Source organism: Larus michahellis, chromosome 6, assembly GCF_964199755.1.
Source record: "Larus michahellis chromosome 6, bLarMic1.1, whole genome shotgun sequence".
Classification (NCBI taxonomy): domain Eukaryota; kingdom Metazoa; phylum Chordata; class Aves; order Charadriiformes; family Laridae; genus Larus; species Larus michahellis.
Window position 1 is genome coordinate 64,199,899 of NC_133901.1, and position 27,663 is coordinate 64,227,561.

At 38.0% G+C, this 27,663-nt stretch overlaps 1 protein-coding gene across 1 annotated transcript; it reads left to right on the plus strand.

Annotated features, from left to right (window-relative positions):
- Positions 1-27,656, plus strand: TDRD1 (tudor domain containing 1). The gene is made up of 25 exons (XM_074592625.1): positions 1-33; positions 1,050-1,150; positions 2,571-2,641; positions 2,841-2,988; positions 3,438-3,543; positions 4,702-4,762; positions 6,401-6,505; positions 6,849-7,031; positions 7,652-7,798; positions 8,746-8,917; positions 10,504-10,587; positions 12,661-12,837; positions 14,014-14,121; positions 15,551-15,721; positions 17,149-17,397; positions 19,720-19,842; positions 20,804-20,914; positions 21,105-21,275; positions 22,309-22,554; positions 23,061-23,177; positions 23,397-23,507; positions 24,663-24,830; positions 25,229-25,450; positions 25,561-25,607; positions 27,152-27,656. Exons 2-25 carry the CDS (start codon positions 1,120-1,122, stop codon positions 27,242-27,244), a joined length of 3,222 nt encoding a protein of 1,073 aa, XP_074448726.1. The 5' UTR covers positions 1-33; positions 1,050-1,119; the 3' UTR covers positions 27,245-27,656.
- Positions 27,657-27,663: the final 7 nt, after the last annotated feature.

Here is a 27,663-nt window from a genome sequence, read left to right on the forward strand (position 1 = left end):
CGTAGGAGGGTTGTTTTGCCCGCCCCTTCCCGGGTAAGATGGCGGCGCAGCCGGGGAGCGCCGGCTCCCGCCGGCTACTACCGGGCGGGCAGCACGTGCCCCCGCCCCGCCGGCGGTCCGCTGCTGGGCGGGAGGAGCCGCGGGGAGTCGCCGCTCCCCTCACAGCGCCGGTGCTTCTTCTCCAGCCGATGGGCCCTCGAGTGAGGGGCCGGCCTGGCCTCCCGTGAGGCGCGGCGGGGGCGAGCGCTGCCCTGAGGGAGGGAAGAGGCGCGGTCCGGTCCGGTGTGGTCTGGTCTGCGCCGGCAGCGGCCTAGCCTCGGCTTGGGGCTGTGGGGTAGGGATGTTTAATTTTATTTTGAACTAATTAAAATAGCATGTACCGGTACCGCTCGGTTGCGAAAGCTTGTTTGTGGTTGAATTGATTGCTGTGTCAGTTTGTATGCCCGAAGACTGCTCTGCTTTATTTGCGAGTTCATTTTAGTTTGATTTCTCCCATGTGGTGTAGCGAGAGAGTATTCTTACATTTAAACTAATAATATTGTGTGTTAGTGTTGTGAAAGCAGGTGCCAAAGTTTAGTTTTGGCAGAGCCTGGCACAGCGGTCGCCCCTCAGGCGATGGCTCTGCCCCCTCAGAAATGGCTGGTCATCCCAGGGCCTTCGCTGTGGCTGCTCTCCCAGTCGCCTAGAGCCCATAAGTGCAGCTTCCAATATAGGGAAGATTTATCTAAAATAGAGTGAGGTGTCCTCAAAAAAGACAGGCCCTTGTGACTCTGGCAAGCTTTATGTGCAGGTCATGACAGCCCCCCTGCTCCTCAGTGCTCTCCTCTCATAAAGGACTCTTTGTTGTTTATTTTTAATCTGGACTGTTCATTGTGGAGATCTTTAACACAGAAAGGATTTTACTTTTTACAGTACAAACTAAAGAAATAGTAGAGAATTAGCCTTCCAAAACTGATGCTAAAGTATAGCTTCAGAACATGACTTTAAAATATTTTAATATTTAATTTGTGCACCTGCCTGAATTAATCTTTAAATCCATGCTCTTGTAGTTACCTGGCCTACAGCCACCTTTCATCATACAACCACCTTTCGTCATACCCTGATTTGAACATTTATGCGATGGCAGAACCGCTTCAAGCAAAGAACAAAGGTAATAAAGTTGCAGTTGAAGGTTAAAGCAGCAGAATCACAATTGCCAACTTCCTGTTGAGAAGCTCTTAGGTTTGAGGCTCAATTTCTGAAATACCTAACAAAAGTCAGTATTTTGTGAACAAACAATACAGGGTATTTTTTGCTAAGTGTTGAAACAATACACAAAGTTTTAACTGCAGTGCAAGTGTAATAAAAGAGAGACTTTGTCCAAAGCTTGACAAAGGTGTCTTGACTTTGTTCTTCTGTGATTGTGTATGTGCTTGGTTATTGATAAACGTCATCAGTATGAGTATGGCTTATAAATAACAGCTGACTCCTAATTATCCAAACTTGTGTGGGCTGGAATGTCTTAGATAATTGAAAAAACAGGATAATTGGAGTACTGGGGAAATTTGGCATGGATACATGCAGCAGGAGTCGGAGTTCCTCCAGCAGTGTCTCTTGCCTTCATCGGTGCCTCGGTACTGTCTGATCCACGTTCTGTTTTACTGCTAATGGGGGGGAAAGGGGAGGGAAAGACTTGATTCTGGGAGATCTGAGATAGTTTGGTATACAGCCACCTTAGGTCTGGAGTGTATGTGAAATTTTATTTCATGTTAGGCAAGAATTTTAGTTTAGGCAAAGTATACAAAATTAACTTGCTTCCAGGTGGGGAAAAAAGGCCATGTAAGTTTTATATTGGCTTGATGGAGAACTTGGGCTAATAAACTTGCCAGACTGGAACAAGCTCCAAATGACATGTGTAGTCTCCATCTGAAACAAGTTTTTTGTGAGTTGCCCACTTACAAAAACTTAGTTCCTAATATATTGGTATGCAGGCTTAGGTGAAAGTTTGTCTTGTAAGAGTGGTTTGAAAAGAATAAACTCACCGGAAAGACAACAAGGCTTATGAGGCAGTTGCTGGAAAGTCAGAATCTCTTGTTTCAGAGTATTTTGTTTCTGCATACTTGTTGATGTGACAAAACTATGTATAGGTATACTCTTAACATAGACTATATGTTCAACTGTTGAAAGAAACTTGTTCCATTTCACCTACTGTAAAATTGCTTATTCTGAATTTTTGTCCTATGGATATTGGAGGCTATGTAATTATTTTTTTTCTCCCCTGATGAGCAAATTTAATTGAAACAAGTTTATGGATGGAGAATATTAAGACTTATATTGAGTGATAAGCACAGAGGGGTAAAACTGTTGCTTTAATAATATCACTGATGGTAAGTTTGAATAAACATAGTACCGAAGTGATAACAAGAAGTGACTTCCAAAGTGTGACATGGTCCTAGCATCTCTATTTGCTTAAATGTGCTAGCAGAATAGTAGGAGTAGATAAGAGCCTCGTGTCTTACTACAAATACTCCATAACATGTGCATACATTAGCATTGTTAATCGTATCCCTTTGCAAATATTTCTACTTTAGGAAGTTCCATGGAAGGCATAACTGGCAGAGGGAACTTGCTGTTGACAGCTGCAGCTGATAAAGGAAATACTGTGAGTTATTGTACTTTATAATTGCCCCAAATATTCTGAACGCATCTAGAAAGCAGAAAAGATCAGCGTATATTGCTCTTTGTAGACCTTTGCAATTTTGTCTCTCTTTATTGTCACATTTTGGCATGTTAGTATATTTTTACCCGAATGGGCACCTTCTTTTCTGGTAAGATTCACTTAAGATTTTTTTTTTCCACAGGTGTCGCGTTCTGATTTGATTCATGAGAAGCCAAAGAAATTGCAGTATTCCTCTGAAAATGTTTTCTCTATTGGCTATGAGAAGAGTCTCTTTAATTCATTAGTATCACCCCCTCAAATGAGGACTTGCCATCGTTGTGGTCTGTTTGGTAAGTGCCTATTGTTCTGTAGTCTGTGATGCATAGTGTATTTATCAGTGAAACCAGATCAGAAGGTTTGAAACCAGATCAGAAGGTTTGCTTAGAAATATCTTAAAATGGATGTGTATTTTTCTCTCTCAGATGCAAGTATAGCAACTATTCAGAACATAGCTGGAGTTATGGAACTGATAAACAGAAGAGAGCATCTCCTTAATGAAAAATGGTTTCTTTTTTCCTTCTTAAGTATAGAAGGAATTTGGGACATATGGGGCAGTAATGTCTGATAGGTATACGTGAATACAAATATCTATTTGCATGTGCTTAGAACTATAGTGGAACTGTCTTGTAAAGCAAAGCAGTTTATTAAATAATACATGGAGTCTGTATCTTAACAGCTGTTGTCTCTTCTGATAATAGATATTTATCTCTGACTTTCTTGGTTTTTTTTTTTTTTTTAGGATCCTTCAGATGTTCCCAATGCAAGCAAATATACTATTGCTCTGCAGATTGTCAGAAGAAAGATTGGTCAACACATAGTGTTGTATGTGAGCCAGTTAAACAGAAGTAAGTTTGTTAAAAGTTCTGCCAAATAACCTTTACTGAAAGACAATATCCATCCCAATACAAATTAAATGACTGTGTCAAAGCACTACTACAGTAAAATATGTTGCTTATTCTTAGGCTAGTACTGCATTATCTCATACTTGTCAGAAAACTCAGCTCTGCTGCTTTAGAAAGTTGACTTGAAAGATATTGTTGGAGTTCTTAAGGTATTCTGTAGTGTGATTTAAAGCAAAAACATTATTTTTACTTGTGTCAAAACTATGTGAGTATGCAGTAAGAATACCAGGTTATCACATAACTTTGTTATTGCTGTTGATGACGTGGGGAAGGGAGTACAAATGAGACCATGCTTTTCAGCAGTGGTATGGTTAATGGATTGCATTTAACAGACTCTGAAGAGGCACGCTTTCAATCTAACTGTAGCCTCAGTGAAATTCATGGATATTTTCTCTTTGATGAGCACAGCTCAATTAGAAGAAGTTGTCTCAGCCAGGCCATTCTCTAGCTGCTCGTTATTGCTTTTTGACATGCTAGTTTAGATGCTCAAGAGATCACTCTCTAATCTGTTTCAATTGAAGTAAGCACCCATTAGGTTATGACACAGAACAAATTGTCTGGCTGGCTTTGGAACAGTTTAGGGGAGTGATCTGAGCATTTAAGTCGACAATCTCTAGCATGACGATAGCAGTTCAGTGAACCTGCAACCAGGTGTCCATAATCGAAGTTTACAAGAGAGATGTTCTTTCCCCCACAAGTTTTTCTACAGTGACTGAATGGAGGGAACACGGAACAATCTGGTATATAAGTTGCCTGGATATTACTTACGTATTCAATTGAAATAGCAACACTTTTTTTAAATGATTTTATAGTTCTTAAGTTTTGCTTGGGATTACAGTGTTAGCAGAGCTCTACAACAACATTCTCCATTTTAATCAAAATCAATTTAATTCTTGTTGATGGCATTAGGAAAAACATACCAAGTGTTGCATGATGGGGATCTAACAAATCTACCATATTGTTTTTCTTGAGAGTGTTATAAGCGTTGACAAAACCCACGTATTATGAACACAGCCTTTTTGTTTTATTTGCAAGTAAGTGTTATGAATGCTATTTGTCTATCTTTAGTTCTTCAAAATTAACTTTTTTTTTTTATTACAGTGTAAGTAATAACAATGGAGGCAAGTTACCTGCTAAAACTGAGAAGGGAGTTTATCTTAAGGTACAGAATATATATATATATATTCACTGTCTTGAATGGATCTGCTGTGAGCTAGTTGCAATATGCTTAATTTAACCTGTACAGGAAAAGAACAAATTCCAAATATTATAATTACTCATTTTAGAAAGATCAGTGCTTCAAATCAAAAGTTAATGGGAGAAGCATTCAAAAATATGTTACTTCTACAGCCTTTAGCAATGCTATCAGACAACTTGTTGGTTTTTTTTTTTTTTTTTTAAACATTTGTGTGAAAGTTAAAAATCAAGACATGTATGATGTTGCTAGAGAAGCATTTTAGGAAGGAAACGGATGTAGCTCATCCAGTTCAGAAAAATTCTGGTATCTTCTTGTTTTCTTTGCAGATCATGAGCTGATGCTTAGAGCCTTGTAAATTTGAGAAATACATTTAATGTAGTATTGTATGGTAAGAGATGCAGATAAGCTTTTGTTTCTTTGCTGTAGCAGGAATTAAAAGTGACACAGTTCTCCTTTGTAATGTTTTGAAGCCTCTCTTGATCTTACTTTCGGCCAAACGTTTCCTGTAGTGTTCCTATGAACTCTTCTGCAGGAGATCATTCTTCTGTCTTCATGGTTTCTTGGGATGATATTTAAACGAGTAAATAGGCATATCTCCAACTAGCCCCGTGTTTGCACTGTACAAAAAAACTCCTTTGTCATACACTTCTTTGAAGTAGCTCATTCATCTGCTTAACTTTTTGAAGGAATTTAGAAAGGAGGCTTCATTTTGGATCATGAGACTTCTGTTAGTTCATCCTGATAACTTTCTGCTGTGTGTAGTTTTGACTGTGTTCTGGTAAAACTGATCCACTGATAGTGAGGCACCTTTATATCAAGAGGTCATACAATATGAGTAAACAATTTGTAGCAAACTTATTTTGAAATAACAGAAGGTTTTCTTTTTCCGCGGTCCATTTGAATCTTGAGCAAGTTCTGCGGAAGGAAGAGACCTTATATTGCGTATTGAACAATCTTAAATGTATTTTGCTGTTGTACTGTGAGATGTGTTTTTATGGAAAATGTTCTAGGAGTTGCAAGTAAACAATTAATTTGGCAGTTTTAACAGTAATCTCAGTCATCGTGCATTGCCTGCAGTACGTTGGTCGAAATGTAAAAGAGTTTTTACCTAAAAATGTGTATAAGATTATTTTTATAATGTTTTTAGGATGTCACAGGCACAGATGGTACGCATTAGGCAGGCTGCACTAAATGTTTTGACCTTTTTTGTTTTTTTTAAAAAAAGGTGCCTGCAGTTAAAGCAGTAGCTGTAATCCACTCTGTGTGTTAAGGCTACAAGGAGGCAGGTGGAACTTGATTCCTCCTATTTGTGAGAGCATCGCAAGCAGGAAATATATCTGAGTTGTCCTGTAAAACGTGTGAAAGGAGGAAGTGAATGTGTGACTTCAGCACTTGTTTTTCATTGTCTGTTCAGTATATCTCTATGACAATGTTTTAAGTTATTTTCAAGACTAATACAAACTCTGTAAGACTTATTGAAAGTCAAAAAAAGCAGTTTTTTATATGCTTCTTGAAATGATAAGTTCTTTTTTCATTTGTTACTACAAGGAGCTACAGCTGAACCATTCCAGTTTAAACATAACTTGTAGCTGTTTTAAATAGGATAATTCAACATCTGTGGATTCCCTCGAGACAGAAGAGCCCATAAAGAAAATAATGCTTTCAGATCTCCAGACTCTAGGGATCAAAAAAGCTATGGAAGTTCAGGTACTTTTATTTTGGAAGAATCCTATGATGCTTTGTTAAGCATGTATAGCTGTGTGTCACCCCAGCTATTCGTCTTATTTTGCTCACATGTAAAATTCCTTTATTTTTATGAAGATGAGTAAATGCAAACGATGGGGGCAGTGGGAGTAAGTGAGGAAGATTATTTCTGTTAAGACCAACATCACTGGTTTTGTTCCCTGCATTTAATTACTTCTAGATTGAAAATAAAAGAACAAAATCAGGTATAGGTTGAAATGCATTTGTTGAAATGAATGCTGGTTCTGAATAATATACTGTAAGTTGTTCTTGCATAAGCATCATCTGCTGTGGCTTTTCTCTTTAGGGTACAGTAACAGAGTTCAAGAGTCCAAGTGAATTTTATATACAGATGAGTTCTCCAGAAGTTATAGACCAGATCAGAAAGCTTTACGTGAAACTGCAAGACTGTTACGCTAACACAGTTATTCAAGAACAATATATTGCTATCAAAGGGGAAGTCTGTGTTGCAAGGTGTTCTTTGGATCAGGTAATATCTGGTTGTCCATAAAATAACCATTCTATGTTGAGGTCATGTTTTGCATGTTTTGCTTTTATGTCTTTACCAGCGGAGGTTGCTAATTAGAGATCAGTTTATTGTGGTGGAATTGTGGTAGTAACTAACTTTACAACATTTGGAACTCACATTTAAGGCACTGATTTTCTTGCCCCCTCTGAAAAGTTCACTTCTATGTCTGTATGTACTTGAGCTGTATAGGCACTGTTTGTCCTACTGTTGCTTGAAGGCTGTGTGTGTTCTTAGCAAGTCTAAACTACTGTAGTTAGAACAGTTTGGAATATGACTCTGCTAATAAGGAAGTTATTCTTACTTCATTTCTTACCTGACTTTTCTGTTTACGTTTCTATAGCTACATCTAGCTCCTGTTTCCCTTCCCACCCCTCTTTTGTCTTTCTTCCCCCTTAATTTACTGTACAGTAGCCAATACCCATAGGAGTAGAATTCTATCTTCACGCCAGTCAACACTACAGTGAGTTGTGTTCATTTGAGTTGCTTCAGAGTTCGTTAGTGCCTTTGTTGATAAACAAACCTGATGAAGTAAAGCAAAATATGTTGTGCTCTTACTAAGATTGTAATTTATTCTTACACAGACCTGGAATAGAGCACTGGTAAAAGATGTGGATATATTGCAGAAGAAAGCACAAGTATTCTATATAGATCATGGAAATGAAGAAAATATTCCACTCTCCTGGATTAAAGCTCTGCACAAAGACATTGAACTGTTGTTTCCTCCGTGTGTGAGTTCTAGTTTCCTAAAAGTAACTGAGGTATTTTAAATGAATATCTCTGAGATGAGTGTAACTCGGTGTCTCAGTGTGACTGTCACTATCAATGGTATTTTGTGTTCAGTGAAAGTGGTGCGTAAAAACTGCTATACTACACTAAGGTTCACTTTCTCAAATGTTCCCTAGCTATTGCATAGGAGTGAGGAAGGCTACATGGCTTTTTTCTTCCTAGTCACAGAATTCTTGGGTTCTGAATTGATTAAAAAAAAAAAAAAACCTGCAGGGCAGTTAAGTTTGCATGGCCCTTATATGCTAGGGGACAGCAAAGGGAAACATTCTGCCTGCATATGCTAATCTGGTCTCATGCAGTAGTGAAAAATTGCTTGTAGTCTGGGCAAACTTTGTTTGGAGTAAAGACAGCTGTTGGTCTGAGTTCATTGCCATACTATGTGAATGTCTTCCATTACAAATTAGATGGTCTAGCTTTAATCTGTGAGTTAAACTAGTATGTTTAACTATAGACAAAGAAGAATAGAGAAGCATTCTGTCAAGCAGTGACAGCTATGACTGACAGCTATTGGAATAGTCTTTTATAGTTTGTTCACGTGATTTTCTGCTGGGTCCATAAAAGATTTTGAAAGCTGTTTCAATCTTGGCATAAAGCCCTCAGTGTCTGCTGAGGTCAAGTTAGGACATGCACCTGTGGTCAGGTGTGACATGTGATAAAACCGTGCCTTACGTAAAACCACATAAATAGTGGGAGAATCAGAGGAATTGCAGTTTACATTTTGAACTTAATTTCCTAATTCTTAACTCTCTTGTAAAGAAGTTAGTTGATAGCGCTTCAAATTCCAACAGCAGCTTTAATTTTTATATGCAAGATGATGTTTTTGAGGGCCTTAATTATTAGTCGCAGACGATGCCTTATCTGATGTAGTTCTAATTGTAATTCTTTCTAGGCCATTAAGTGTTCCTTTGCTAATTGTGATCCAAAAGAAAAAGGATGGAATGAAGGCATCGCCAGCTTTTCTTCCCAGCTCATGGGAAAGCACTGTTCAGTAACTGTTGTTGACATATTACAGGAGGAAATGATGTTGAGTTTTGTTGTAGATGTTGTTCTTCCAGATTTTGGTAAGTACTTGGTAGTGTGGGGAAAAATACCCAACAGAATTGATAAGAATTGATAAGTCTTTCATGTTCACGTTCCATCCCCCTACCGCTGTGCAATACCTTTAAGAGAGAGGTGGTTTTTTGCCCTCCTCCCTCCTGTCACTCTCCCAACCTACCCCTTGATTTTATTTTATTTTTTAAAATTTTCTTTTATTTCACCTTTCCATATAGAGGTCATTTTAAAATGTCTGTACCTGAAATATCTTGTTATGCTTAATAGCCTTAAATCTTAGTAAGGTTACTTTTCCAGTAATAGGTTTCCAGTAAGGTTACTTTTCCAATTGTAATAAATAGAGTATTTTCTGAATTGTCGTGTTTATTTTTCTGTTTTAATACATGCATGCAGATTTGGGACCATGTTGTTCCTTTCATCTCATGTGGTTTTAACTCTTTAAAAATGATAGTACTAGTTTCTAGTTCCACTAAGAATTTTACCAGCTTTTGCTATATTTCGTACGTGCTCACTAAACAAGTGCCCCGAAGAAAGTGCAACCACTGGATGTTGTTGTATCTAGTTGGAGAACTCTAAGCACGTTTACATTTCTAACTTAGCAAGCCTCAGTGGATAGAGACAAGCAGAGCACCTGACCTTTTGAGGAGTCTGAATTCAGATTTTCAGTTGAGCTGGAGGGGTGGCATTGATTATGGAGCCAGATCAATACAGAGAAGGTGTGGCCTGTTGTCATTATTTGGGGGGCTATTTTATTTGGCTCTTTTCTGTCTGCAGAGCAAGATAAATATAGTGCTAAGAGCACATTCTTGTTGTTGATGTGCAGCACACAGAAACTTTGAAGGAAATGATATTTGATCCTCTTAGCTTGCTAAATTTCCTGGTGTGCAGGAAGCTTATCTTCGTGTCATAATCCCTGCAGTCCATAAAATGATGGCTCATTTTAATCCTGTGTAAATTCAACTTATTCAAAGTTGTGCTGGGCATATTTCACGTGTGGTTGCTTTGGTGTGCTATTAGCACACTAATAGTAAAGCAATATAACTTGCCAACCTCTTGGAGAGAAGATCACAAAAATATGACAGCATTCATGAAATGTTGCGTGCATTTATTTCCTGACTTTACAAGCAACTTAAACAACTGTATTCAGGTTTTCAGTTGAAAATAACTATATTGAAAGCTTTGAATACTGCTTCATGCATTTGAAATGGAATACGTAATAGCTAAGAAACTCAAGATTTCTTGTAAGCCTTGGTAATTCATTGCATACTCAGTGTTGTGAATCCTTGTATGAAAAGCTGTAATCAGTTTTTCAGCCGACAATCTTCAGCAACTACAAGTAAATGTTGATTGTTCCCGCTTTGCTCATTTATTCAAACAGTCTTGAAGCTGTGAATGTCTTGAGAAAACTCAAGTAGTTGAGTTGCTCTGAAACTGCTTTTATTTTGCATTCTAAGCATGAGTGCTCAACAAATAAGTAATACATGATCATCTTGTGTAGGGATATAGGTCAGGCTCAGAAGATGTTTCTGAAATGAAACTGAGTGATGGCTATCTTGTATGATAAATAATTTTGTTTATTACATCTGTATTTTAGGAGACTGCCTAGATAAAGTACCTCTAGAAATTAGGTCTGATTTAACTCCCGGAAGTAATGCCAAAGGAGCAGACTCTCCAACAGGTAAGCAAGCAAATCAAACTCCTTAGTAAGAGATGGAAAAAACTTGGGGAATTTTAAGTCCTCGTATGTCACACGATATTCTGAATGTAGTAGATATTCTAGCTGTTCACTAGTGTCACTTCCTGCTTAAAAAAATCATCTAGTGGAGCTTCCTTCAGTTCACTAGTGACAGTAGCACCTATCATAGAATCATAGAATGGTTTGAGTTGGATGGAACCTCAAAGATCTAGTGCCAACTCCCCTGCCATGGACAGGGACACCTCCCATGAGACCAGGTTGCTCAAAGCCCCATCCAGCCTGGCCTTGAACACTTCCAGGGATGGGGCATCCACAGCTTGTCTGGGCAACTTGTTCCAGTGTCTCACCACCATCACAATAAAGAATTTTTTCTGAATATCCAATCTAAATCTTCCCTCTTTCAGTTTAAAACCATTACCCGTCATCCTATCACTCTGCTCCCTTATAAAGTGTCCCTCCCCATCTTTCCTGTAGGTCCCCTTTAGGTGCTGGAAGGGACTATAAGGTGTCCCCGGAGCCTTCTCTTCTCCAGGCTGAACAACCCCAACTCTCTCAGCCTGTTTTCATAGGAGAGGTGCTCCAGCCCTCTGATCATTTTTGTGGACCTCCTCTGAACGTGCTCCAACAGGTCCATGTCCTTCTTATTTTGGGGGCCCCAGAGCTGGACACAGTCCTGCAGGTGTGGTCCCATGAGAGTGGAGTAGAGCGGGCTGTGAGCATACATCGCTCACATTGAGCTTCTCATCAACTAACACCCCCAAGTCCTTCTCCTCAGGGCTGCTCTCAATCCATTCTCTGACCAGTCTGTATTTGTGCTTGGGATTGTCTTGGCCCAGATGGAGGACCTTGCACTTGGCCTGGTTGAATTTCATGAGGTTTGCACGGGCCCACCTCTCAAGCCTGTCCAGGTGCCTCTTCATGGTATCCCTTCCCTCCAGCATGTTGCCTGCTCCACACAACTTGGTGTCAGCAATTTAAATCTGGGCTTTAGCGTCCTAACCTCATCCCTGACTGCTTGGAAAATTTCTGTGTATTCCTCCCCGGCTACCAATCCTTGCTTCCACTATCTGTAGGCTTCTTTTTTGTGTTTGAGTTTGTCTGGGAGCTCATTGTTCATCCATGCAGGCTTTCTGTTTTTTTTGCCTGACTTCCTCTTAGCTGGGATGCATCACTCCGGAGCTTGGAGGAGGTGATCCTTGAATATTAACCAGATATTGGAGCAGTTGACGTCTTCCATGAGGTCCAGGGCTTGGGAATGTGAGGCTGCTCCTATCTGTCTGTAGAGAGCCTCATCTGCTCTGTCTTCCTGACTGGACCAGTAGCTTGTAGCGGACCCCGCTGTAGTGTCACCTGTCCCTGCCCTCCCTTTAATTCTGACCCATAAGCTCTTGGTTGGCTTCTCATCCATCCCCAGGCGGAGCTCTATGCGCTCCGGCTGGTCCTTGATGTAGAGGGCAACACCTCGTCTCCCATGCCTTTTCTTCCTGAAGAGCCTGTGTCCTTCCATTCCAACACTCCAGTCATAGGAGCCATCCCACTGTGTCTCTGTGATGCCAGTAAGGTCATAGCCCTGCAGGCATGCCATGTCTCTTAACTCCTCTTACTCCCCATGCCATGTGCGTTTGCACAGAGGCATTTAAGTTGGGCCCCCGATGAAGCTGGCTTAGTGGCTGGAATTCCTTTGCGCTGCACTCCAGGTGCTTTTCTGCTGACCTGTGATCCTTCTCCAGGCTCTGGGCGTCTGTTGCTGGCACTGGTAGAAGTGGGATGGATTGAGGTTCCCCTACCATGCTTTTTAATAGTATGAAGTACTTGTTTAGTGATGATTATGTGAGCATTAATTTCATGGATAATACGATAGGAGCTTTCAAAGTTCAAAGAGTCAGCAAAAAGAATAAACTGCTTCAGTGTGTTTAAATTTTGTAGTTTTAATTTAGCACAGTTTTTAAGTCTCTGAATTCTGGCTGGTGAGGTTGCACATTTCAAAGTCATCTAGCTTTAATCAGTAATCTCTTTTTTTTGTTGTTTGGTTGGTTTTTTTCCCCCCATGTACAGTGTCAGAAAACCATTCCAAGGGCAGTAAAGAAAAAATACCTGAAGATGAAGAATTTCTTCACTGTGCTAATTCAGTTACAGGGTGTGTCTCTGTATGTATCGGAGATGCATTTTCCGGTGTGGTTTCCTGCGTTCGAAATCCAGGAGACTTCTTCTGTCAGCAGATACACAATGCCCGTAAGCAATGCGTTGAAAACGGGATGTAAGATAACCTAGTATGGCATTTTTTTCTCTGCAGTAGAGAGTGGCTGGAGGGAGGTGTTGCTAGTTGTGTAGTTTGATCTGAAATGGTGATTCTCCGTAGTATTAGGCCATGCCTCAGTCAGTTAAGAGCCATGGTGCTGTAGAGGATGTTTTTGGCAGCATTAGCCATTAATATCACTTACTCACCTGTAAGGTGATAATTTGCAGGCAGTCTGGGTAGTGCAAAGTAGAAAAATGATATGGTATGGATTTTAACAATCTGAATTCATTTTGCATCAGAAATATTTAATGTTAAATACATTTTCTCATGTGTTCCAGAAATGCGTGTGAGTTTCTAATTACTTTGTTTATTCCTGTGATGCCTTGTTGCGTTACCACTGGAGGGAAGTGTTTCCTCATAAGCTGGGTTCATGGACTGAACTTTTGTTACATAGTATAGGGAGAATATCTGAGTATGAGAAGGCCGGATAGTAGTGCCCAACCCCTGCTTTGGTGTCTTCTGATACAGTAAAACATAAGACCATAAGTAACATTATAGTGGGCCAGCGTACTAGGCTGCAGGGATTTCGGTACACCTCTCACAGTGCCCATAAACAGATGTCTGGGTAGAATAAGAGCAGAGTAAATTTGTGGGATGTGTCCTCCTTGTGCTGTCAGAGCCAGCATTTATTGTTTTTCAAGCTAAAAGGGCTTTTGCAGCTCAGTGTGATCTGGTGTATCTTCGACAGTGCGTTTCTCTTTGGTGTACTTGTGCAGCCTTTGAGTTTTGGGTAGACGCATAGCGTGTCCTTTGGCAAGAAGTGATACTTATAATCTGCCTATTGTTTGAAGAGCTGTCTTCCTTGGTTTCTTTCTAGCGTGCCTCCATTAGCTTGGTTTCAATTCCTACTGGCTTCAGTTTTGTTCCTGTGTTGAAAAAGTCTGTGACTGACTTTCCCTGTCCATTCTCTTTACTGCTCAGACTCATGTGAGGACTCTCTTTGATCTTGCTGATAGAAGAGTCCTAGTCTCATCACTATTTTGGTATTATGTGAGGTAATCTCCATTGTCCTACAAGATGTTCCTCCAGGCTTTGAACTTGAAATTTGTGTACTTTTGTAATAGTTACAAGACAGTGTATGTTCCAAAACCTATATATTTTAATAACAGGTCAACTTGCTGAACTTCAGGTGTCTCTTAATGAACATTGTGACAAATTTCCCAGTAGTCCAGCTTTCCGTCCTGCTGTTGGAAATGTGTGCTGTGCCCAGTTCACAGGTAAAAATGAAGTGAAAATGCGTCTCTTAATTTATGTCACCTTATTACAAAAAATAAACACAATTTATGTTTAGAAACATTTCATATAGAGTTCATTTATTTGTGTCTGGTTTTAGCTGTGGATAGCATTTGGTAGTGATTTTAAAACTTATTAATAGCAAATGATGACATCTGTAAAATGCTAGTTAAAAAAAAAAGACCATAAGATGGTCCCTTCATTAAGCAAACTCTTACCACTGGGTTCATTTTTGTATAAACGAGCTTTATAAGAGACCATGAAGAAATTTGATTATTTTTTTTTTTTTAATGTCTTGATGAGCACTATATCCTGTGGCTGGAAATGTAGAAATTTTAGACACCAAAAAAGGGACAGAAGAAATGGGATTATATGTAATGATGCTGGTCTGATAGACTTCTTCTCAAAATGTTATTTAGCCAAGACCTGGTAGTCCTGAACTGTATGTTCATAACTTAATTTCCACCTGATAGTTATCACTGATGTCAAGTTTCTGTAAGTCCCATGACGTAACTGGATCTTGCCTGAACATAGGCTAGTATTCTGCATAAAGCAGTGTTTTGTGCTAGGAGTTGATAGGTCTATATGAAAGAAATACTTTTATGTGTTAGAATCTGAAGTTCTGTTTGCGTGAGTGCAGTAGGATGAAGATGAACCTCTTTTCCTCACAGGTCATTCTCCTTTTCATCCAGCTTTTAACAAGAAAAAAACCTACACATTGCTGTTCTTGAGCCTTGTTCTTCAGAAATGTTGCTGCTATAACTTCTTCATGTGATTGACAAACGTTCCTGGTCATTTGATTGATAAACATTTCCTGTGGTTTTGCTACTTTGAATAGATTAGCTGCAGGGATTGAACAGATAAGCTGAAATAAATGCTTTTTTGTATATTCAGAAAAAGGTAGTACTGCAAATAAGCTGTCTTGGCACTGGTTTCAGGTGCCTAGCTAGAGAAAGCGATCGGTTCAGTACCTCAGGTACCTCAATAAACTTGAGTAAGCTTGTTATTTGTATTTCTCAAATATTTTAATTTAAGTGAAATACTTAAATTATTAGATCTGTTGTGTGACCTTTGAACTGCGGTCAGCCGAGATACTGTTTGCTGTTTGTCTAAACGTGTTGAAATTAAGCACTACCTCCACATAATGTAGTCAATTCTTTGTTGCAATATGTGTTTGTGAAGGGGTGGGGTTCTGTGGGGAAGGAATGAGTTTGCAACACTCAACTCCTACAAGGGGTGATGGTGGTAGATACCGAGTTCAAAAGGGTTTTGTGAAGGTTTGTGTGAACTGTAATGCTGCTGGTTTTTATGCTGAGATTGACGTTGTATTTTTATTGTGGTCTGCCCCCAAAAATCATTCTGTTCTCGGAAGTTAAAAGCAAGTACAGTGAACCTCTGTATCTTCCTTTCTAGAAGACAATCTTTGGTATCGTGCTGCTGTTGTAGAATATGTTTCTGAAGATGCTGTTTTGGTGGGCTACATAGATTATGGTAATCGTGAAGTTCTTCCACTGACTAAACTTCGTCCTATGATTCCAAGATTAATGGACTTGCCAGCTCAAGCCATAAGATGTACCTTGGCAGGTATGAAATAAACTATAAGCTGTTTCAAACTGCATAGAGGCCAAATAAGTGGGGATATGTAACAATCACATCTGTAGTGTCTTATAATGAAATATGAGGAAGGGTGGAGGTAATACTAAGCATTATTTCTGTAATTCTTAATTGTTGTAGCATATCTACAAAATGTGACAAATCTTTCCTAATGTACCTGGTGACCTGCAGTTGTGTGTTTGGAAAACTGTGCTGTATTAACATACCTGTTCGGTTTTGCATGTGCTTCTGTTCTAAGCAAAATTCAGTCACCCACTGGATTTGTGGAATTCTTAAATCTGTTGTGGTTCTTAACACTGCAGGGGAAGGTAACATTTCATTTTATGTATTGAAGTTCAGAACTGTATCTGTACCCCTCTGCTGAGGCAAATCTAGTGAAACTACTGGTAAACTCCTTTCTGTAGGCTTGTGAAATCTGTGAAGCTGGAAGGGACTTTGGCGCTTCCTAGTTCATCCTTCTGTCTCAAGCCAGGATCATAATCCGTTGGTTTTGACATACTTGTATGTCATACATACAAGAGCTTAACCTGCTGTTGGAAATTTTTTTTCTCTGTTTGTTCCCATCACTATGCAAGATAGTCCACCCCTCTATTTCCCTACCCTTCCTTTAGAATACTTGATGTCTATCCTTCCTTTACAATACTCATTATTTAACCTGCTTTTCAAATTTTTTGGTAAAGTTCAGAGCAGCATTCTAGCTTCTTACTTTGGAGGAAAACAAAAAACAGTGCCTCCCTTGTATGTAGAGATGAAACCAGTGCATATCGAATGTGACCTAAAGAAATCTCTTTTCTGGGGAAAATCACGATGCCTATAGCCGCTAATGAGCGTTCTAGGACCAAGAAAGGTCCTAAACACAACATGGACATAAAAAAGTGATCAGATAATGTTTCCTGATTAGAGCCAAGGATTACTGCTGCATAAATTATATCTTTCTGGAAGGCAACTTCTGACTGTCTGTTACTGTAAAGTTCTGGTTATAACTTGCATCTTAGAAATAAATTTAATAGCATAAGCAGTAAATAGTTAAGGAGGAAGATGCAGATACATTGGCTGAGAGTTGGTTAATGTTGTTCAAAACTATAGGTTGTATTCATGAGACCCAAAGACTGACACTTCGTAGACATTCATACTAAGGAAGAATTAAATCTGAATTCTCTTTGTGTAATAGACTAATCATACATGATCTCTGCCAGACTTTTGTTAAATCCAAGTACTACAAAAGTTCAGAATCTAGATAATTGGGTTTGTAATCTTGTACAAGCATGAGTCAGGGTAAGTTACTTGGTATATCTGCTGCCTAATCTATTGTTTTAAACAGTTTTGTTGTACCTTTCCACATACTGTTGAGACTTGGACTGTCCTCAGAACCTTTCCATACTATGTGACCTTTTTAGGTGTAAAGCCACCATTAGGAGCCTGGACATCAAAAACTATTTTTTTTATGAACCAACTGGTGAAAGACAAAGTGTTCACAGTAAAAGTAGTGGATAAAGATAACGTTAGATCTGTGGTGGAGCTTGTAGATGCATCGGTTACTCCAATAATAAATATATCAAGCTGTCTCAAAGAGAAAGGCTGTGCAGCTGAGGAGTCGAGGATCGCCTTTCCAGCAATCGGAATGAGTGATGTTAAGCAAGCAGATGGTGAGTACCAGCACATCTTGCTGAACTGGCATTATTTAACCTCCTATTAGAGTGGGTACAAAGAATGCAAGTTCTTAACTGGTAAGAACTTTCCAATCTGGCTCATGAAGTCTAGCCTTCACAGCTCTGAAGTTTAGCCATGGCAACTTTGCCATGAAGAAATTGTGTATTTGCTTGTGTGTCTGTATGTATGTGTATATGTGTGCATACACAACAAAGTTGCAATTGCTTACTTCTGGAAGACCATACTGGTATTTCACTTTCGTTAGGAGCCTTACAATTTCTAGTAGAAGTATGTCATGCCTGGTTAGTACCTGCTTGTTCTTATGCCCTTGTCCTTTAGCTCAAATAGTATTTCATCTTCATTGTCCTATATTTTAAACTTAAATCCACATATTTATTCCTTGAATTTTTTTTGACTACAGTAGCCTATACAACTTCAAGGCTATGCCTAAATTCCCTTTTTTGCATTTAGTGACCAAAGCTTCAATTTGAGAGATTTTCAAATTTTACGTCACACTTCTCTGTATTGTGGGAAGATTCCTAGCTTCTGTCATATGAAGCATGTTAAGCCCCTTTTTTCCATCCCGTATCTGGTAAAATTATATATTCTTTCCTTATGGGTCTGTACTGAAAACTGGGGGAAGTCTTTTTGTCAAGGCTATGTCCATATCCCTTAATTTTGATCTTCCCCACTAAATGCTTTGTAGCCAGGACATGCTTATTCCTTATCTTTGTTCAGAGGTTAAAGAATCTCTTATAAAATTCAAATGAATGGTAACTTTCATGGTTATCTCCAAGCATGTGTTGTTCTGTGGCTATCATCCTGGACGTGTTTTGTACTTCATGGGTTTCTTTGTTACTTCTCACCTTTTTTTAATTTCTTGCACTGAGTGGGAGCTTTTGAATGCAGGTTCTAAACAGATTAACAACTTTTGTCTTATTTGTGTTAAAACTTGTGCTTTTTATATTGGAATTTCAACAGATACATTTATCTGTCAACTTGCAAAATAATTTTTCATTAACTTGTTTGCTTTATTTAAATTTAGTGATTAAATCTGTGATTGCTGGATCCAGCAAGGTATAAGAGTAGACTTTAGTAAGCTTGCCAGAAAGCAATAAACAGTATATTTTTTGGTTTAGAGAACTACTTAGAAGAAATCTCAGCATCACATGAAAGAATAAACAATTATATTTCACAGTTGTTAAGCATCCTAAAGCTTTCTCTGAACTTTGAGCCATTTGTTAATTTTTATTTTTCTTGCCAATGTTTCTTTCTTCCAGGGTAGAAAATTCAGCCAGCTTCTATTTCTTCGAGCATATTTCTCAAAATACGCCAAGTGTGCTTTGTCTCTTCCAGTAGGGATCTGGCAGTTGCTTACAGTGTGAAGGATAGTCTTGTATTCCACTGAAAATAAAGAAGAATTGAGAGCCTGTTTTGATATTACTTTTTTTTTTTGGTGGGGTGGTTTTGTGGTTTGTTTTCTTTGCCTGTTGGGCAATATGACTCCCTCAAGTAATCTATTGTCAGACACGGTGCTGGGTAGATGGAACAGCATCTCAGTGTGGTCTTCCTTGAAGCTCAAAACGTTCTTGAGCTTCCTTTTCAGGAAAAAAACCACAAACACATAAAACTGGAAAGGTCTACTGAAGTCGCAGGCCAGCCACTTGGACTTGACTCTTAAAAAGGCTGACAATATTTCTGCATGCTGTTGCTTACCACAAGCTGTAACAAACTTAACAGCTATGAAAAATACAGGAATATTTAATAATGTGCTAATGGAGGAAACGATGGCTTCTCCAGTGTGCCATAATTTAGTTTTCATATGATCTATTCTACAACTTATGTTAAATAATAAGCTTCTTTCAAGTACCTTATAATAATATACAGTGCAAATTTCTGCAACCAGTCTTTCTATTAATCTTTTTGTTCTTTCTTGTCCTTAGACCATTTCCTGTTCTCTTGGTGACAGCTGTTTCCCTCTTCTATGCCCCCTACCCTGTTTCCCAGAAACCAAGGTTACCTGGAGTCCCTCTTGCTCAGATTATTGCCACCTGGTCTTGTACCTCTTTGTGTGATTACCCTTCTCTGCTCATCTATGGCTTGCACTTCTCAGTAGCAATGAAATACATTGAGCAACTGGCACAATTCTTTTACTTGCTTTTATTCTGCTAAGAGGCTTTCACTGGTAATCAGTCTGTTAGATTATTTATAACAAGAAGTTTGAGGACATGAATGAGCATTCAGGATGTATCTTTTTTCCTGTAAAAATTTTTAATTTCTCTTCCTTCCTCTATTTCTCTCTTCTCTGTCCTCTCTAGAGGACACAACGAACAAAAGAATTTGCAAGTGGAGTAAATTAACTCTTAAACAAACAGTAGATGTCGTAGTGTGTACGCTGTACAGTCCTGGAGAATTCTACTGTCAGATTTCAAATAACAGTGGTAAGTTTATTCAGCTTTTTTCTTTCTGCTTGTTTGCTTCCCAATTTGTCACTTATTATAGTTCTAATGCATTACTATTTCAAGTGAGCTTATAGCACCAAGGCTTACCTCTGTGGTTTTTTATCTAATAATACAAGTGGAATGATGAAGAAATTAGATCATGGTATGTAGTGACTCTGAGATTGAAATCTGAAAATGTTGAAGGTAAGCAGTTGAATAAACCTTAATCTAAGAATATAGAGAAAAGTGAAAAGAGCTACCATAACCTAGGCAAAGTTTATCTAAACAAAAGATAGCAAATAAGAGACTTGTTCCCTGTGCCCATACAATATTTACTGGAGCTTGCATTGAGTACTCTGTCGTCTTCTAATTCGTAAAAACTTACAAAGATTCAAAAGAGATAAAGTAACATGTAAATGAGAGAATGCAGCTTTTGAGACTTGACTTCCCCTTGGATAAGCTAAAAAGAATAATCTTTTTCCTCTATTTGCATATATAAAGACTTCTGATAGACGCTGGCTTTTAGCCTACTAGAAAAAGAACAGGCTAACAGACTTGATGCAAAAAATAAACAAGCAACCAGGATGAGATCCCAAAACGTGTCATATGCACTGTCTGAACTAGATAATTCCTGTGGTGTTATCTGGCTGTAAAATATACTTTAGATTTTGGAGTGAAGTGTGCTTGGTGGATTAGCAGGAAGAATTACTGGTCACTTTGCTATCATACTGAACTAACTTGTTAGTAAATATCAGCTATCTCACCTCTTCCTGCTAATAAGTCTGTCTAAGTAAATTAAATAGTTTAACTTAGTGTCAACAGTTCTTATGAAATTCTAAAATTCACAGATATCTCCCATCAGTTTTTTTTATAAATAAGCTATACAGCAAACAGTATTGATAAACTTCAAGTCAGCTTATTTCGTTGCTCTTGTCTTTGTTTTTTTCTTTCTAATTTTTAGAGTTACTTGCTCTTAACTTACTTAACAAATCATTGTCTGAATACTGTCAGAAAACTCCACCAAATATTATTAAGCCTGAGAATGGAGAACCTTGCTGTGCTTTTTTCTCTGGTAAGTAACAGACTAATATTTTTTTTTTTCCACGCTGAACATAAAGCAAAAAAAAAAAAAAAGGAGCTGATAGTTTGCATTGGCAGAGGATAGCAAAGAATTTGATTTATTTACTAAAAAGTTAATGCTGGTAAACTTACTAAATGTGTTAAGTAATTTTTATTCTTTTTTAAACTTTTTTTGAAATTAGATGATGGTAACTGGTACCGTGCTTTGGTGCAAAATGTTACTTCAGATGGAACTGTTAAAGTATTCTTTGTGGACTATGGAAATGTTGAGGAAGTACCACTGGATAAAATACGGCAGATCTCATCCTCATTCCTAAAACTTCCATTTCAAGGAATTAAATGCTGGCTCTCAGGTGGATCTTCTTATGGATTCTTTCTCTTATAAGAGCTATTGCATTTAGAGACTTGTTGCTTTGGGGAAGGAGGTGATGGCAGGGTATACTGCACAGAACTGGGTTTTGGGGTTTTTCTGTGGGTATTTTTTTGTTTTTTATAGTAAATGTCTGTGTTGCTTTCAGCCTCTGGAAATTGTGGGAGCCGTTGTTTTAGCCTTATTACACAGCAGACTGGTATTTAACAGAAAGATGGTGGCTCTTCCCTGAGCTCCTCACAGTGCTGTGGAGTGATACGCATGGAGGTTACTTACTGATTTACCAGTCAAAGGGAACTTGTCATTTAGTTCTGCTTCATCTGTAGTGCTTACTAGCTTTTGGTTGCTGCCTTGCTAGGAGTAAAGGTGCTTTTGTACAACTTAATTTTTTCTCAAAATTTTTGTAGGCAAAGGAGCTCATCTGTTTTTTATGAAGCAAGTTGGCCTTTCAGTTCTCTATAGTGATGTTTCATTTGATTCCTGCAGAATTTGGCACCGTACTGCTGTTTCTCAGTCTTCTACCAATTCTCTGCCTCTTCCTTTTCCACACCAAATCACTCAAAATTCTACAGAATTATTCTTTCATTCTAACGTAGTCTACTTGTTTTAAAAACAAAAAATGTGGAAACAGGAAAAAGCGCAAAACCACAAGAAGACGACACATCAAGGTGTCTTCTGCTGTTTGGGTTTTTTTTTTGTCTCTTAAAACACTTTGATTTTCTGCTCCTTTGATAAAAGGCTGTATTAAATTGATTCATAAATAGCATTAACAGTGTTGTTTGAGCTAAAGCATAAGAAAACTTCGGAGTGCTGAGGGAAAGTGTTATTTTAGAAGAAAGGAGCAAGAGAAAGACCAGTAAAGAGTGAAGTACATGTATCCCAAAGCTAATAAAAGTAGCCTCGGTATTTTGAACTGTGGTTTAAAAAAAAAAAAGAAAGGATTTTTTAAAATTAAAATAAATTGTTGAAGTAGGTCACTCAATGGAGGTATCTTGAACAGTTTTTCTGCCTCCTAGGTATAAAGCCTGGTAATAGCAAATGGATTCCAGAAGCTACAGCAAGACTTCGTATGTACACTGCAGGGATAAAGCTTCAAGCCAGAGTAACTTCCCTTTCCAGAGATGGGGCAGGTGTAGAGCTTATTGATAATTCCACAGGTCATCCAAAAGTGATTAATGAGATATTAACTTCTGAAAAATTGGCTGTAAAGGAACTTCTACAAGATAAAAATAACTTCCCAAAAACATCTGTTGACGAAAAAGGTAATTAAATGAATGTTAACTTTTAGATTGAACAAGAATTTGCACTATTCCAGCCTTTAACTGTGATCTTGCTGTTTAACCATAGTTAATAATAAACATGCATAGTCTTGATTATGTTGTCAGTTTTTACAGTTAAACACAAGCTGCCCTGCAGGTGGCATTACAGACAAAAAGAGAAAGATGAAAATTGCTGTGTTTGTCTTAAATGAATGCTATTTGAATATTTGATAGTAGAGAATTACAAACTTGCTACAACTGAAACTTTTTTCCTATGTTTACTTTCCAATATCTTATTTTTCTGTGGTGCTTTTTACTTTAGCTACTTTTATATGCTAATAGCTTATGCACAGCAAATTAAGCAAGAATTACCTTGGTTTAGATTTCTCTTCTTAAAGTGAAGACATGCAGTTGTCTCTAAAATTCAAAAAGATAATCTGTAACAGTTACTTATAATATGCATGTTTGGAGGAAAGTGGTACACCGCATTTTCTTACTGTTTCTATTAGAAACCTCACTTGGAGGCTGGAAGTCGATTGAATTGGCTGTAGATGAAACCGTATCTGTCTGTGTAACAGAAGTTGTAAGCCCAGACTTGTTCTACGCTGTGCCAGTTCAAACTAAGGGTAAGAAAAAGTGTTCACTGTTCCTAATAGAAGTCACTGTTGGAAGCTAGTTGATAAAACAAATGCCTATAGCAACCGAACCACATGGAAATGTAGCTTGGACATTAGAAAAATGTAAAAAAAAAAAAAAAAAAGGCAAAAGGTGGGAACAGGGGAGCTTAAAAGTATGCTCTTCTTTATACCCAAATGTTGTTAGTTATCAAATGTTTTTTTCTGTAGATCAAGAGAAGCTACATAGGCAGTTGATTGAACTAGAACGCTACTGTAAATCTTGTAAGAAGCAGCCCTTCAAGCCAAAATTGGGTGAAGCCTGTTGTGCTAGGTTTTCAGGTGAGGCAATCCTTTGTTCTTGTGTTTCCTTGACCAGTAAAAGACAGATTTTGGTTTTGCTTTAGAAAAAGGTAAAATGCCACCTTTAAAGTGCGTACAGATATCTTAATTCTGTTACAAAGGATAGCCTGGCTGCATGTTTAGGGCAAAGAAATGGTCTGACGGTCCAGGAGAGAAGGTTGTGCCCCGCAAAATGTACGGAGCTCTAAGAGTAAAGCAAGCTAGTTACTGTCTAAACTGAAATTTGTTTGTGTTTGAGTCACAGAGGCATGAAATTCATGGCAGAGCAATAGTGCGCTTGCATCTATACGGATCCACTTCTGGTTTGTGGGTGCCTGGGTGGTTTTTTGTTGTTTTGCGTGGGTACTGAGTGGTGACCCTGGCTGTGACAACTGATCATTCAGCCTTGTTAGCCCGACAAGCTGTCCAGGCTTAGCGAACCGTTAGTTCAAGTCAAAAATATTCTTAACAGGGAGGGAACTTAATTTATTGTTGTGGTCTTTCAGAAGAGACACTCTGCTGATATATTAGCTCAATATTTTTTTAAAAAAAGTACTGTTGACTCATAAATATTAAATGTTGATTGTTACAGGAGATTTGGTTAAGTGCTGAAAATAAACTGGGGTGCTAGATCAGATGACAGCTTATGGAAAACAGGATAGATGAATTAAAAAAAAAAAATAAAATACTAGGCAGACCCACAAGAGTATAGCTAAGGGTTTGACAGTTGTTTTTAACTTCCGCTGATTTTTTTTTTAATGTATTTTTTGTTTATAGCTCTTCAGGACAATTGAGGAAAGACGATTATTTTTTCTTGTATTTTGGTTATGTTTTGAGAGTTAATATGCATTGGAAAACAAAAGTAAGGAGCTAGAAATACAGTATGCTAGTGTTCTTAAAACAGTTTTATAGGAAAAATCTTATTTGTATTATTTGAGCAAAATTCTGAAAGCAACACTTTCTGCAGTCTTTATGAATGCAGCAATTGGAAACTATTCCCTTTTTCTGTGGGCTTGCTTCTTTTCAAGTGGCTTTTTGTATATACCAGAGTATTTAAAAAATTCCTGGAAAACGAAACAAATTCTTGTTCTTGGGATAAGCTGTTTTTATAAGATGGTACTTCACATGTGATTCTTCTTGTCCCAATCTTTTCAGGTGATGGCTGTTGGTACAGAGCTCTTGTTCTAAAAGCTTCTGAGTCTGTAGTGAAAGTACTATATGCAGACTATGGGAACACAGAAACGTTACCACGTTCAGAGGTGCTACCAATCACTGATTCGTACTTAAAGCTGCCTTTTCAGACAATTATATGTTCACTTGCAGGTAAAAAAAAAAAAAAAAAAAAAAAAAAAAAAAAAAACAACCAACACGCAGAAAACAAACCCCAAACCCCCAGAACAACCAAAAAACCCACCCCCAAAAAGCCCTTTATGGTTTTCTTGAACGTTATAAATCTGTACCTATTCCGATGGTAATATTCATTCCTTGATACTGATAAACAATGTGATGTTCTGCTGATGTAGTATACTGGTTAATACTGTGAAAGCGGTTTTAGAAAGTATATTCCTAGTTAATTATTTGTTGAATGTAAGATATTTTATATTAGGAAAACTTAGCATCGTATTTTCAAAAACAGTGATGGCATTACATATAAGATTCAAGTCATGGAAAGGAATTCTTTATAGAACAAACTTGACTGTACTTTTTTTTTTTTTCCACAGGAATACAGAAAGCTGAGTGGTCTCCATTATTACTTGACAGGTTGAAAGAAATGTTATTGAATAAATACGTCACAATTACAGGGAAAGGGATTAATGGAAATGTTAATTTAGTAACAGTGGAGAAACTTTGTGAAAATGGTAGTCTGAATGTAGCTGACAAACTGGTGATGGAAGGTTTAGTCAAGTCCTGCAGTGCTGAAAACTTACATACTGAACATCAAGGTACATACTTCCACTTAATTACTTCAAATTACTTAATTTGAAGAACCCCTTAAATTAGGGAAACAGTGTCCATGTGTATGTTGCTCATTCACTTGCTTTGTTTTTTGTAGGCAGTGGATGTGCGACCAAATGCTGCTGCACAGAATTAAAAATGCAAGTAAGATTTAGTCCAAACAATACTCATTTTTTTTACATTTCCAGAATTTAAAAGAAGCCCTGTGTGTAGCAAATGGGAGTAGGGAGATGATAGCTAACCGGAACATTGAAGATACACGAAGTGAATATCCCAGTGCTTTTTCTCAGTTTGTTTTTTATGTGGTAAATAATTAGAGCACCCTGAAACTGAGGGAGGATAGTGTAGAGATCACATAGACTTCATAAGTCTATGTTTTGCCACATGTACAGCTTTATTTTTTTTTTTTCCTAGAGTAGGAAGGCTCAGGAGACTTGCTTTTGGCTGTTGTGTGAAGGTAGTGGCGGTGTTTTGCATAAACTGTGTCATTTGGACAAAGGGCAGCTGGATTTTTTTTCAGTAATATGTCTGTGTTTTGCTGTGGATACAACTTGGTAGACAGCTGCACGTGTAAGAAAATTCTTAAAATGTGTATTTCAGGTAGCAGAAATTAGTATGTGCCACAGTTTCAGTCATGGAGCGAGGGCTGAGAATCTGAGTGCAGTAAAATACTGGCATTTGCAACAGTGTTTGCCAGTTGTAAGATTATTCATTTTCCTTTTGAAAAAGAATTAAGTGTCTCTTACAGATATGGTATATTACTGTAATTTTTGAAGGCTTTCTGGCTTTAGGCTTTCTCATTTTTATTTTAACTTAGGCTATTTATGAAAAATTGGAATTTTAGACTACTAGAAATAACTTAAGGTCTACCAGAAAAGATGCATCAGCCTTCCTCAAAGTGAGGATCTGTGTCAGAGGAATGAGCAAAATTTTGAATTTTAAAGACAGAAACCCATTTCAAGGGTGGTTCAAACTTCCCCCTCTCTCCCCAGCCAGAAGCAGCAAGGTCAAAAGCAAAAATATGCATATTGATATTTAGGAGGTAGGAAGAGAGCATTTCTTTTCAGGGTCGTTTAGACTTCACTGCTTCAGAGTAAGCATAGTTACCAGCAGTTTAGGGGCAGAAAGGCGGTAAAACTGCTGCTCCTGATTGTAGCAGATTTCTCTGTCCCACTCAAGGCTGTTGAACCTCTTTCTCCCTTCACCCTCTGTATCTCTTCAGTCTTCCAGTGTGATCTACCTAATGTCTTTTCTGACTTCAGTTTGGTCACTTTCTGTTTTGTCATCCTTCCTTACTTGGATAAGTTTGGCTCAAAGTCTCATGACAGATGAAGAGAAAGACCCAAGATTCCAATATAACTGAAAATATCAGGAAATAGGTATGTGTGAATAACCAGGTTTAAGATCCTGATCTCAGTCCTAATTTGAGTATTTCATCATTTTGGTTCAAGGAAGTTTCTTCTTCAGGGGAAAAAAAAAGTGGTGGTGGTGGGGAAGCCAGCTACAGTTCTGCTGGCTTTTTCCCCCTCCAGAAGACTTTACAGCAAAAAGAATCTGCGTATTCATTGAACTAATATGGGACTTAGCTGAGTTTGTGGTTTTAGGATCTACCCTAATCTGAATCAAGCATTTAAAAAAAAAAAAAAAAAAGCATTGTATATTTCTAATCCTTTCTGCTTATCCCACAGCTTAAAAAGCATGAACAGATCCTACTCTTCCTTTTAAACAAGTATGGAAATCCAGATGGATTCACTGAAATGAAAAAACTGTTGGAGCACTAAGTCTCTGACGTGTGCCATTTCATTTGTATGTGTACCATGTTGCTGCCATTTTTTCTGGAAGAGCAAGTGTATTCATCAGCTTAAAAATGAGAGTCGTTTTGTAGAAATCCTGCTGTCTTTATGTACCTGTATTTCTCTGTATGCTTGGATTGTTATTGTGGAATAAATATGTAACTTGAGGGATTGCAAAGCTGCAAGCTAAATTTTCCGTTGGGTTTTTGTTTTATACCACTGTGTGCTGCTAAGCTTTTTTGCTGTTGAATGCTCATAACTATGGAATGGCCATTGCATTGAGAGTCTATTCTGCAAACTTACATTTGAAATTATTGTAATCGTAAAGCTTACTTCAACTTTGGTACCATTAATTTTACTTGAAAAACTGTATCTTATCTTGATTAGTCTTTGAACTTCATTTCCAG

Bases quoted from the DNA above. Each gene is read 5' to 3' on its own strand.
- TDRD1 (XM_074592625.1), top strand. From the start codon at position 1,120: ATGGCAGAACCGCTTCAAGCAAAGAACAAAG. The intron at 2,642-2,840 runs GTGAGTTATTGT...TTTTTTCCACAG, and splicing joins CAGCTGATAAAGGAAATACT to GTGTCGCGTTCTGATTTGAT. The intron at 14,122-15,550 runs GTAAAAATGAAG...CTTCCTTTCTAG, and splicing joins GTGCTGTGCCCAGTTCACAG to AAGACAATCTTTGGTATCGT.